The following is a 12,655-nucleotide window of genomic DNA, read 5'->3' as shown; positions in this document are numbered from 1 at the left end:
GATGGGGAGATGGGGATGATGGGGGATGGGGATGATGGGGGATGGGGATGATGGGGAGATGGGGATGATGGGGGATGGGGCTGATGGGGGATGGGGATGATGGGGGATGGGATGATGGGGGATGGGGATGATGGGGGATGGGGAGATGGGGAGATGGGGATGATGGGGGGTGGGGATGATGGGATATGGGATGATGGGGGATGGGGATGACGGGGGATGGGGATGAATCGGGGATGAGGAGCTCTGTGTGTGAAGTGCTGTCTGTGTGCTCCGTGCCAAGTGCTTTGCAGGCATCATCAGCTCATTTCACCCTCACACCTGCTCTCTAGGATACTAAGTCATTTGTCCACGTTTTCCAGATGAGGAAGGCGAGGCTCAGAGAAGTCCAGCAGCTTCTCAAGGCCACGCAGCTAGTAGGAGCGGGAGTCGGGTTCCAGTCCGCCAGTGCAGCCGCAGACTCTGCACAGCGTCTCTTGGCGCTGATGCTGCCCGTGGGAACCGTAGTGCGTGGTAATGCCGGCTCACAGAAGTTCCAACTGTGCCTGCTCGTGTAACTAACTCATTCAGTCTGCACCACAGTCAGAATGAGGACACGGCAATCAGCCTGCTTACGGGATGGGGAAACTGAGGCCCAGCGGGGTGAGGCTGCTCACCTATGCTTCCCTAGCTGGCAAGTCATGGAGGCAGGACTTGAACCTGGCTTCGGAACTTGGAGGCTGCAGCCGGCCCGGGAGCTGGGGCCTCTTCGGGGTGCGGAGTCCCTGGGGTGAGTCACAGGAAATGGGTAGCAGCCTGACTTCCTGTGCGTGGCCGAGGCCCGGGCTGCACGGGGGCCTCCCCGTGCCCTGGGGGCTGCAGCCCTCCTTCCGCCCGCCGGGGTGCTCACCCGGCACGCTCTGCCTGTCCCCACAGCAACAGCTGGAGGAGGAGGCCGCCAAGCCGCCCGAGCCTGAGAAGCCGGTGTCACCGCCGCCCATCGAGTCAAAGCACCGCAGCCTGGTGCAGATCATCTACGACGAGAACCGGGTACGTGCCCCCGCCCCTGCCAGCTGCCCCTGGTGCTGGCCACAAGGCCCTTCCCAGGGGGCACCTTGAACCCGGCCTCAGTGTTCCCATTGGCGAAATGGGGAGGGTACCTCGCCACCCTCTGCCCCAGAGATGCAGGGTTTATGAGTGGGCGGGGGAAGGTGGCTGGTGGAAAGCCAGCCTGGTGTGGCCTCTGAGCTGTTGTGCTCAGACACACAGATGGGACCGTGGCTGGCCAGCAGGAGGCTTTGGGCTCCAGGAGAGCACCAGGGGCTGGCTGATGGCCAAAGGGAAGGGGCCACTATTTGAGGCACGTGTGCAGGAAATCCCTTTGAGGTAAAAGATAATGACATTGTGACAGCAGCAGCGAGCGTTCGTGGAGCAGCCCCTCCCATCAGTCCTGGATGGCAGGTGCAGGCACTGTTTCCTTTTTCCTAAGGGCCAGAGGGGTTAAGTGCCTTGTCTAGGGTCATACGGCTAGGAAGCGTTGGACCTGGATTTGAACCTGTGGGCTGTCAGACCACAGGGCCTGAGTTCTCAGCACTGGCTTCCACTGACACTGCTCCCTGGAAGGGACTTTTGAGATGACTGAATCCCGGGGTCTGGAGCAGGCTGTGGGGGCCATGGAGAGATCTCACTGGGGCAGCAGCCGGGTATCGATAGGGGGTCTGGTCTTGGTGGAGGGGCTTGAGGTGTCCAGTTTCTCCAGGGGCTGGACCCTGAGGGCCTGTGCACCTCCAAGATGGAATCTTGTGTCTGGTGAGGTGGTGAGCTCCCCATCTTCCTGCTCAAGCCAATGCCAGCTGGGCTTTGATGATTTACAGTCGACTTTTTCCAGATGCACTTGGGTCTGTGAATATTGATCCCCCCTCCCTTATTTTCTGGATGAGGAAACTGAGGCCCAGAGAGGGACTGGTCCTTGTGAAGTGTGGCAGATGAGGAACCTCCTCTCCCTGTCTTGGCATCTCTGATTTCCCTCCTGCCAGAGGCCTCAGCCACCCTTCCCAGCTGCCTCTTCTGTAATACCTTCCTTGGTCGATCAGTGGGGGTGGGGAGGCCTCTGGAGTCATGTTGTAGGTGCCTGTAGTGGCAGGCTGAGGCGGCAAATGACTGGATCAACCAGTTTGGCTATGCCTCCACCTCTAGAAACAGCAATGTCATGCAGAATGAGACGAGCCTGCTTGGGGCCTGGGAACGAGCTTGGGTCATTCTTCCACACCCTGGCCCCTCACCCCAAGCACCCCTAGTAACAGTCATAGGAGAGCCAAGGGGCCACACATGCTTCAGCCAGGCATCCTGGGTTCAAATCTCGTGTCTCCTACTTCCTGGCTCTGTGACCTGGAGCGTTTTACTTAAACTTCCCTGTGCCTCATGCTCCACAGCTTTAAAATGATGACAATGATGACATTGACTAGTACAGTTGGTGTGGGGATTAAAGGAGCTAATGTCCTGGTGCCCTTAGGACAGACAGTGCCTTGCACCAAGAAAGTGCCAGCTGGTGCTATTGCGATTATCATAGCTGTTATTTCTTCTTGTGATTGTTTACCTTGTACATTTAATAGAATACTATCTGCATTTAATGGAACTACTGTTATTCTCTCCACTTTGCTTACCAAGAAACCAAAGCTCAGAGAGGGAAGGTGACCTCCCTGAGATTGCAGAGCAAGTGAGCTTTGAGCCTGTGACTTGGAGCCAAGATTGAGGTGGTTCCAGGAGCCCAAAGTGGAGGGGACATGGGCAGGTCTCCTGAGAGTGTCACTTCTGCCTGCCCTCTCTGATCCTTGGTGGAGAGCAGGCACGGTTCTCACCAGCAGCTGTGGAGGCTGAGTCAGTGGCCCAGCACATTGCTGCAGCACCTTGGCCCTCTGCCTAGAGCTTCTCTTCCTCCAAGGCTTATACTGTCATTTCCATCTTTGCTCAAATGTCCCCTTCTTAGCAAGACCCGTTTCAACCCTCTACTCTTCCTTCCCGTTTTCCTCCTTCGTGGCTTCTGATTCTCTGTAGCCCCTGTCCCCATGGGACGTGATTAATATTTTACTTATTCTGTTTATTATGAATGGAAGCCCTGTGAGGGCAGGGATTTTATTCCCACCCACTTTTACTTTCATTTGTATTTCCAGAATCTAAAACAGCACTCAAGCACACAACAGATGCACAGGAAATAATTATTGTGGACGTGTCCAGGTGGCAGGAGGGGAGGGGAGATGGAGGCGAGGGGCCAGCTCTTGCCTGTGGAAGAGGCCTCTGGTTTGAGGGTATGGGAGCTGGTGGGACCCTCCGCCTGGGCTGAGCTTCCGAGCCTCCAAAGCCTGCAGCCTGTTGTGTGGGGGGGCCCCCAGCCGCCTTTGGCAGGAGCAGCCAGGACTTACCACCCCTTGGGGGATCAGTAGGATTAAATTTTAATCCGCCTTCCTTCCCTGCTGGTTCCTGGAGAGATGGAGGACAAGGGTCTGTCTCTAAACGCCGAGCCAGCCGGAAAACGCAGCTTCCCCACTGGGCAGGGCCTGCCTGGCAGTTCTGAGTGCCGGAGTCTGGCTCATTATCCATTCGGAACACATTGGTGAGGCACCTGCTGAGCCAGGCTTTTCCTGCCTCCCGGGAGCTGCCCGAGCAGGCGGAGACCAGGCAGGTGCACAGATGGCAGGGCAGCAGGCGGGGTCTCTGCAGCCTGAGAGCAGGAGCAGGCGGGGTGGCTCCGGACTGGGAGGGCAGAGCATGACCTGGAGAGGGCACCGGGAAAGGCTTCTTGGAGGCAGCCAGTGGGCCGGAAGGAGGGCATTCGGGTGAGCGGCATGGCAAGTCCCAGAGAGGGGACTGGTGTCTCCTTTGACCTTCAAAGGTGGTGGGCATGCGGGTGGGAGCCTCTTGGCTCTGGGACGAGGAGCACACTTGGAATCTGGATAAAACACACAGGCAGGCAGCACTAGCCAAGTGTGGATACACAGGAGCATTTGTGCAGCGCAGGCTGCTGGTACTGTAGGAACTGAGGAGACTGGGGAACAGTCAGGGTGGGCTTCGTAGAGGAGACGGGCCTTGAGCTAGGTCCACTGGGGAAACGTGGAAGGCTGCTTCCAGTGGAGATGCCGATGGCTCATTCACGCGGGGAAGAAGAGGCAGGATTGATGGAAGCAGCAACCCCCGGTTGCTGAGTAATGCGGAGATCAGCGTAAGACTCCAGTCCTTGTCTTTGAGTTTAAGCGTCTTAACAGGAACGTGTTTATACAGTGTGATTGGGACTCAGTGTGGCACAGTGTGGTAGGGACCGAGCAGGGCAGGGATGAGTGACACCATCGGCAGTTGCCGTGGGTGAAGCAGTCAGCAGAGCCTGCTGGGGCTTTGGCACTCTGCATGCTCGTTTGCAGGGCCCAGCGTCAGACCCCCTGGTGCAAAATTTTCAGAGCAGCGGTCCAGACACCATCCTGTGGCCCCGGCATCCTGGGCCAGGCCCCCGCCTCTGGCCTCTGTGCCCAGCCACCTGGTCATCCTAACTGCCACCGGGGCCTAGGGGTTCTTTCACATTGTCCGTTTTAGCCCCGTGAGGCTGCTGCACATGTCCCCCGCTTTTCCTGCTCATCACACACCCCGGGAGAGCTCTGCACGGGGCTCACAGGCATGGGGCTCCGTTTGCAGATGAGGAAGCTGAAGCTCAGGGTGGGCTGCTGCCCTGAGGCACTGCTGCAGCCAGTGGAGGAGGGGCTTGGGTGCAGGGCTGGGGGCTTGGGGCTTCTTGGGTGGGTAGGTGCTGCCCCCAATCTGCAGATGAGGAGGCCAGTATGGCCGAGAAGGGGCCAGAATGGGGCTTCCAGGCAGGGGAGCGGCCAGGGAGTGGTCAGTGTCAGGTCTCTTTCTCTGCTTTAGAGGAGAGCCACATGTGGACACGTGTGGTTTGTGTGCCTGTGGGTGCACGTGTGCACGTGTGGGTAGATGCGTGTGTGGTATGCCTGTTGGATACACATGTGTATGTGTGTGTGGTATATGTGTTGGATACACGTGTGTTGTGTGAGTATACACGTGTGCCTTTGAGGGGCTGTGTGCACTTATGAGTACTGAGTGAGAGTTGGCTTGTGTGGGACGCGCGTTGGTGATACGTGTATCGATACAGCGCACCTCTGTATGTGTATGTGCGTGTGTGTGTGTGTGTGTGTGTGTGTGTGTGTGTACCTCTGGATGGCTGTGTGCACGTGTATGTGTGTGTGTGTGTGAGTCAGCATGTGGGGCCCGTGGTTATCTGTGCAGTTACACATCCATGCATACACATGTGGGTGTGGGTGTGCATGTGTGCAGGTGTACCTATGGGTGCTGTGTGCACGTGTGAACACATTCCCACGTGGATCGGCATGTGTGGGGCATGTGTGTAGGTATTGGCGTGTCTGCCCCTTTGTGCATACACACGTTCATGTGGGTGCAGTTAGACTGTGTGCATGTATGTATGTACAAATGGATGTGCGTGAGATGGCCCATGTGGGGCGGGTGTGTCGCCTCATGTCCACTTGGTGTGCATGTGTGAGTGTGTGTGCGTGCCTTGGCATGTGTGGACACGTGTGTTTGTCTTTGTGCCTTCCTAGATCTTGGCATGTGCACTTGGTCACGTGGGTCTGGTGCTCCCGTGCACCCATCTGCACAGGTGACTGAGGACTTCTATGTCCCAGCACAGCTCCTGGGCTCTTTGGCAACAGGGAGGCCTGGCCACACAGATCCTAGGTCTCTGCAGGAGGGCCATTCCTTGAGTGAGAACCTGCCCTGACCCCTGGTTGCCTGGCAAGAGCCCCTCCAGGGGGTGAACACCACGGTGAGCTGGGCCACTCATTGGCCTCGTCCCTGGTCCTCCTCTCTGAGCCAGGTGAGCTTGGGCAGTGGCTGTTCTCAGACTCAGCCACCTCCCCTCCGGCGTCAGCCCCCATCCCCTGCTGTCAGAGTGGAGACCTCGCCCTGAACGCTGGGCACATGGGAGGTGTGGGAGCTGTCGGGTTTCAGTGGGATTGAGAAAGGCCTTTTCCCTTCTCCCCCAGGGTGGGGCTGAGTCCCCTGAATTCCAGCCTCCCAGCCGGCAGGCTTCAGCCCAGCCCCAGGCCCTCCTCTATGCTGGAGCAGCCCCTGGGTTTTGCCACCACTGGGTAGAGTTGGTTCAGCTCTAACTAGTGTGCCCTGGTGTTCTCTGCAAGCTGGGCCTTGGGCCTGCACGGGGAAGATGCAGGCAGGAGCTCCTGTTGGAACAGTCGCTGTGTGCTGGGGCCAGGGGCAGCCAGGGAGCCAGTGTCAGAGGCGGCCCCAGGGGGCAGAGGAGATGTGCAAATACCCGCCATGGCAGTGTTGGGGTGCGAAGTTCTAGATGGAAGAGGGTCAGGTGGGAAGGGTCTGGGATTTTGGAACTGTGTGGGTTAGTGACCTATCCAGGCATCCTCTCTGAGCCTCTCTTTCCCCATCTGTAAAATGGGGCAGCCATTGCACCCCAGAAACGGGTTACTGGGACACTTGGCAATCCTGGCTGTGGCTTGGAGAGTAGGGAGACTGCCCTCTTCTCCATCTCTGTGCCCCCACCCCCCGTGTCCTTGGAAAGGCCAGGCATGCCGGGGGATGCGACTGCTTCCAACTCGGCCCTGGAGAAAGTGCCCGCTATCCTCCGCCCTGTGCAGGGCACTGATGGACGACAGCAGCTCAGTGGCCAGCGCTGGCCTCCTCTGGTCCTGGTCGGGGGGTGGCAGGCACTGGGCCAGCTGCAGCCACGTTGAGAGGGCAGGTTCTGGGCTGGGGCCGGAGAGCCTTGGGGGTACAGGAATGCTTTGCCCTAGAGGCAGCCTGAGCCAGGGAGCCAGCCCAGCCCCATTTCCCGGAGTTAGACCTTTCCTGAGCGTCCACTCTGAGCCAGACGCTGTTCCAGGCACTGTGGGTGCAGCAGAGAACAGAGCAGGCACCTTGCCCCTCATGTCCCATTGGGGGAGACGGTCAGTAACATAAACAGTGGGATGCACACCCTTACCCATGACGAGTGTGCTGTGAAGACAGCCCGGTGGGGAAGAGTAGCTGAGGAAGGTGGTCCGGCCTCCTGTGGGGGATCAGGGAAGGCCTCTCTGGGGAGGGGAGGCTGAGTCAAGACGTGAGCAAGAGGTAGGCAAGAGCATGTGAACATGTGGGGAACAGCATTCCAGGCAGGGAATGGTAGGTGCAAAGGCTCAGAGGCAGTAGTGGCTTTCAGTGTGCAGGGGACAGTGAGGGGCCAGCAGGGGTTGAGGGCCCATGAGGGCTGGGACCCTGTTGACCCTGGCAAGGCGTTTGGATTTGGTACTCAGGGTGGCAGGAAGTCAGCAGCCGAGGAGGTGAGGGGAAATTTTTGGCACGGGGCTGAATCTAGCCCACATCCACGTTCCCAGCCATGCCACTTTCTGGCAGGTGTCTCCTCTGCATTGAAAGAGGGAAGAGGTGACATTTTGTTCCCTGCAGAACATCCTTGCCAAAGTCCTGGGAGTTTGACACCCGGGTGAGTGTGGCCAGGCAGGAGACGCAGATTGCTGCAGGTTAGAGCGCAGCCAGCTACCTGATGTTGAGCAGATGTGTTGAGAAAGGCCAGCCCGTCTTGGGACAGGGCCCCACAGGCCCACGCCCCCCGGAAGGCTGACAGGCAGGACCACAGAAGACGGTGGAGCCGGAACAAATCCAACACTGATAGCAGGGGGTGCGGGGGTAGGAGGTGGAGGAAACAGCCAGAGAGACAGGAGGAGGTGGGGCTCCCTGCGGCTTCAGCAGGTGAAGAAGGGGTCCTCCCTGCTCTCCAGGTGCTAGCTGTGTGGCCGTGGCGTTTCTAGTGGCTTGGCCCTTTCCGTTTGGTATCATTCCTTTATCTAGATGGACAGTTGCTGCTGATCCCCACAGATGATACACACAAAGTCCTATTAGCCCCTCAAAACCCAGCCTGTATATCCCTTCTGTTACCTTTCCAGGGGAGTGACTTGTGCCCGGCATTCACACGTACCTTTCTCTGCCTGAGCGTAGTAATCTGCTGCTACTGCCCTTAACCAACTGCCGAGTGTTTGGATTTATTGCAGGCGGGAGCCAGGTACCATTTTTTCCATGTTTCTGCCTGGTCCCAGTGTTTGGGAGCTGCTCTGCCCCCATGCCACCCCATACCCAGTCCTTCACTGGGCCTGGCTCAGGGGTTCTCCCATCTTGAGGCAGACACTTTCTTGCTTCGAGGGTGTGGCTGGGGCAGTGACTGTCGGGCTGATGTCTGCCCCTGTGTACCAGAAATACTAGTCCCAAGCCTAGGGGTGGCCCTGCATGGGACCTGGGCCTTGGCTTCCTCTGTCCTGGAGGTCATATGAAGGGCTTCTTCCCTGTGTTGTGTTTCTGTGCCTCAGTTTCACCATCTGAGAAATGGGGATACTCCTGTGTGTGCCTCCTGTGGTGCTTACATGGGATCGAAATGTTAGGAACACACGTGTGCCCGATGCTTGGCTCATGGCGGGCACTCAGGGAAGTGATCAGCGCCGTAATCGTTCTCCCCTGCTGTTCCGGCTGCACCTTGAGCTGCAGGTGTCGTGGTTTCGGCTCAGCGTGAAGGTGGCCGGGAGCATGGCTTTGCTCTCGGTGGGCCGGGCCCTGGGCTCTAGGCGGAGGCGGTCCTAGGTGCCAGCTTGAGCCCACCTACATACCCGCTGTCTTTCTCCAGGGGCCGGGAGGGGGAGCGAGCTGGTCCGCCATGCCCTCTTCTCTCTGCTGTAGCCCGGGGAGGCTGGGCCCCTCCACCCTGCAAGGAGATCTTGGCAAAGGCTGCGTCAAATTTTTGTTGGCATCCGTATTTCCCAGGGCTGGGGGTCACCTCCTTTTGGCCAATCTGGGCTTAGAGTCACTGGGGATGGTTTCAGTATGGTGATGGCGACTTCTGTGGCCTGTCCGTCCAGTCCTTGCCAAATACTGAGTGGCTGGCCTGGTACAGCTGAATCACAGCAGAGGCTTGCCGCGCGCTGGCCTGGGGACACCCATTTGCCAGTGCACACACACTTTAACCTGGTGCAGAGGGCACCCAAACCCACCTGAGTTCTGCCCCTGCCCTCCGACAAAGCCCTGTGAAGCCACCTTCAGGAGCCCCTCTGCCCCCTGCCTCCCTGCACCCGGGCTGGCCTCCTCTGAACGGGCCCTGGTGGTCCCAGGCTGGGGGCTGGGGGCTAGGCCAGGCACAATGTCTGCCTTCACACCGAGGCCTGGGTGGGGGCCGGAGGTCCAGCCTATTGCCGGAGCGGCCACCGAGCCCGTCACCACATGTTCCTGTTTTCCTAATAAGTCCCCGGTTGTGAGTGGGGAGGAGGCGGGGAGGCCCTGGGGCAGCCCAGAAATAATCACATGATTGTGAAACACAAGAATCCTAGAAAGGGTATCTCTGAGCGCCTCTGTCACCCTCCCTCCTCCACCTCCTCCTCCTTCCCTAGCTGGCTGCACTAGCTCTGAGACAGCCCAACCAGCTTCCAGGGCGAGGGAAGGCATCTCAGGGCTGGCAGTGTTGGCTGGGCTGGCGGGGAGCGGTGCCCACATCGCTGGGCCCTGGGGGAGCAGGGCCTGCTGGGGAGCAGGCTTCAGGGGACCCGGCGTTTGCTAAAATCGAAACTTGGCGGACCTGCCAGGGCTGCTGCGGGGGTATTGAGGCCCCTCTGTGTTCTTTCGAGCCTGGGGAGGTTCTGGAGGGGGCCCTGGGCCTCCCTCCCCTGTGCTGAGGAGCAGCATGCTGGGCTGGGCTGGGCAGGTGCCCGCTGCTCCAGGGAGCCTCTATTTATAATCTGTGTTTTTTTGTTTTTTAAAAAAATTCCTCCTCTTTGCCGTCACCCTGCAGAAGAAGGCTGAAGCTGCACATCGGATTCTGGAAGGCCTGGGGCCCCAGGTGGAGCTGGTGAGCTGGGGTACAGGGTTGGGGGATCTGGGGAGGGCGGGGGTGGCGGGAGAGGTGGGCAGGGAGGCGGGAGGGCGCGGGGGAGGAGGAAGTCATCTATTGCCAAGCGCTGCCCAGGCAGCGTCCGCGGAGGAGGCAGGGAACCCACCTTCCTGATGCGAGGACTGCAGATAGCGGGGTGGGGCGTGCCTGGCTGGGCTGGTTGGGGGTGGGGGTCTGGCAGGGAGCGCCTGGGGGGCCCCTTGCGCACTCGTGTGCACGCCCGGAGCCCTGTTGTGTGGGCTGTGAGAAATCACACACCTGGAGGCCGTCGCGTTTGTTCCAGCTGAGCACAGAGTCGGTTTCCTGGGTCACACGATCTGGGTCCACTCCCGGGTATGCCGCGGTGTGGGTGACCCTGAGTGCGTCTGTTACCTCTCTGTGCCTCAGCTTCCTCATCTGTAAAATGGGAATCCTAATAGCGCCTGCTCCACTGGGTTCCAGTGAGGGGGAGCTGTATGAATGTTTATCCAGCATCAGGTGCGGCACCTGCCTGTGGACAGTTCAGTCCTGGTCATTAGCCATGATGATGGTGGTGGCGATGATGACAGTGGTGACCGTCACTAGTGTCCTTTTGCTGTGGGAAGATGCCATGTCAGCAGCAGAGTGGGAAAGCAGGGCCCAGGCCTCCTGGAGTCCCTTGGGCTGAGGATGGGTGGATGCAGTAGCCCTAAGCCCCAGAGAACTGGCCAGAGTCCCTGCCTGCCACACAGCCCTCTGTGCCCACTGAGCTGGCCAGCATGGCATACAGCTACCCACATGTGCCAGATGAGGGATAGTCTCTGTGCGTGGTGGGCTAGGGTGTGCGTGTGAGTCCACTCAGGGTGCAGATAAAGTCTCACGCCTTCGGCCGTGTGCAGTGGCTCACATCTGTAATCCCAGTACTGTGGGAGGCCAAGGCCGGAGGATCGCATGAGGCCAGGAATTTGAGATCAGCCTGGGCAAAATAGCAAGACCTCATCTCTGCAAAAAAATAAAAAATTTACCAGGCGTGGTGGTGTACACCTGTTGTCCCAGCTACTTGGGAGGCTGAGGCAGGAGGACCGATTGAGCCCAGGAGTTGGAGGCTTCAGTGAGCTATGATCACATCGCTGCACCCCAGCCTGGGGAGTCGAGCGAGACCCTGCCTCATAAAGAAACGAAGCAGAAGTCTCACACCTTCAGAGCCTTTGTCTAAACAGCTCCACTTCGTGTTTGCCGAGTGGCCCTATGAAAGGGGCTGACCTTCTAGGACCATGGTGCTCTCACCTGTGACAGGCAGAGACCCCAGGGCCTCCTTCCAGGGTCTTCCCAGGGTTAAGCGCAGTGATGCCCATTCAAGGCTTGCTGGGTACAGCTGCTGCGCCTGCAAAGCGCTCAGTAGAACAATCTGGAGATGAGCTGCTTCCCGTGGAGTTTCTACGGGCTGCTCAGGTTGACACGAGGAGAGCCCCCCCGAAGCCTTGGGGTCCCATTGAGGCCACTCAGGAACTGCAAGCTGCAGGCTCCCAGGCCTGCTCAGAAGCCAGAAGCAGGCAGGAGATGGCAGGGCCTCCTCCAGCTCAGAAGCAGGGCCCAGCCGCCCACCTGGCCGCCACTGGCTGGGCTCAGAAGCCTCACCTGGCACTTCCACCCCTTCAGGGCTCTGCCCCCTCCAGGTACATCCTCGGACCTGGGGGGCCTGGGGGCCTGGGGGGCCTGGGTGACAGGCTCTAGCCTGGGGTCGTGCTTCTCTCAGTGGAAGTGGTTTTTGGAGGAAGTTTTCAGCAGCAGCAGCTGCTGCTTCCTTGTTTTTTTTTTTATTGTTGTTTTGTAAACAGCTTTATTGACGTAAAATTCACTCGCATGCCATTCACCCACTTAAAGTGTACAATTCAGTGGGTTTTAGTGTATTCACAGATGTGTGCCACTGTTGCCACGGTCCATTTTAGAACATTTCATCATCTCGAGAAGAGCCCCTTCTGTGTCTATGGATGTGCCTATTCTGGACATTTCCTATAAATGGAATCTTGCAATATGCGGTCCTTTGTGTCTGCCTTATCTCACTCCGCATCATGTTTTCGAGGTTCATCCGTGTGGAGCGTGGGTCTCGCCTTCATTCCTTTCTGTGGCTGAATCCTGTCTCCCTGCAGGGGCAGGCCATGTGCTGTTTACCACGCCCTGGCGGGTGGGCGCGAGCCTGTCTGCGTATTTGGGGTGTGGAGAGTAAGGCTGCTGTGAACGTTCGTGTGCTGTTTCCGTGTGCGCGTGTTCGTGTGCTGTTTCCATGTGCGCGTGCGTCTGCCTTTCTCCCGGGCGCGCCCAGGCGTGGAGTTGCTGGATCGTCTCTTAACCCTCTGTTTAGCCCCTTGAGCAACTGCCCAACTGTTTTCCAATGTGGCCGTACCATTTCACATCCCCACCAGGCAGCTGCCTCTTGCCTCGGTTTCCCCTTTTTTGCCACACGGTGATGGCAGGGTTGGATGCGGTTCCCAACCATTTCTAGACTTCCAGGCCACCCTCACTCGCCTTTGCTGGGGGGAAGGGCCTGGAAGCCCCCGTGTCTTAGGCCTGAGGGACACGGACCAGGAAGCCCCTGTCCATGGGCAGACAGGGGCAGATGGGAGCGGGTGGCTGTTGGTGTCAGAAGCTTTGGAACCCGGGGCCTCACTGTGCATCTTCTCAGGTTCTTTGGAGACAAGGGACGGGGCTGCCCCCTGGTTGGGAATCTCAGAGCAGAGGCTTCCAAGGGCTGAT

General features: G+C 58.7%; 1 protein-coding gene across 25 annotated transcripts in view; it reads left to right on the top strand.

The window, feature by feature from the left end:
- NCOR2 (nuclear receptor corepressor 2) overlaps nucleotides 1-12,655 on the top strand; it is a 243,982-nt gene that overhangs the window by 103,426 nt on the left and 127,901 nt on the right. For 24 of the 25 annotated variants that reach the window (XM_032243915.1, XM_032243811.1, XM_032243904.1 and 21 more), the window contains 2 exons: nucleotides 913-1,026; nucleotides 9,845-9,901. In XM_032243915.1, the coding sequence (XP_032099806.1) occupies nucleotides 913-1,026; nucleotides 9,845-9,901 (171 nt within the window). The remainder of the gene's footprint in view (nucleotides 1-912; nucleotides 1,027-9,844; nucleotides 9,902-12,655) is intronic. The other variant, XM_032243861.1, reaches the window with a different exon arrangement.

This window comes from Sapajus apella, unplaced genomic scaffold (genome assembly GCF_009761245.1).
Source record: "Sapajus apella isolate SASKATOON/1434 unplaced genomic scaffold, GSC_monkey_1.0 scaffold2, whole genome shotgun sequence".
Lineage (NCBI taxonomy): Eukaryota > Metazoa > Chordata > Mammalia > Primates > Cebidae > Sapajus > Sapajus apella.
The sequence above is the reverse complement of the archived record's forward strand: the minus strand, read 5'-3'. Positions and strand labels throughout refer to the sequence as shown.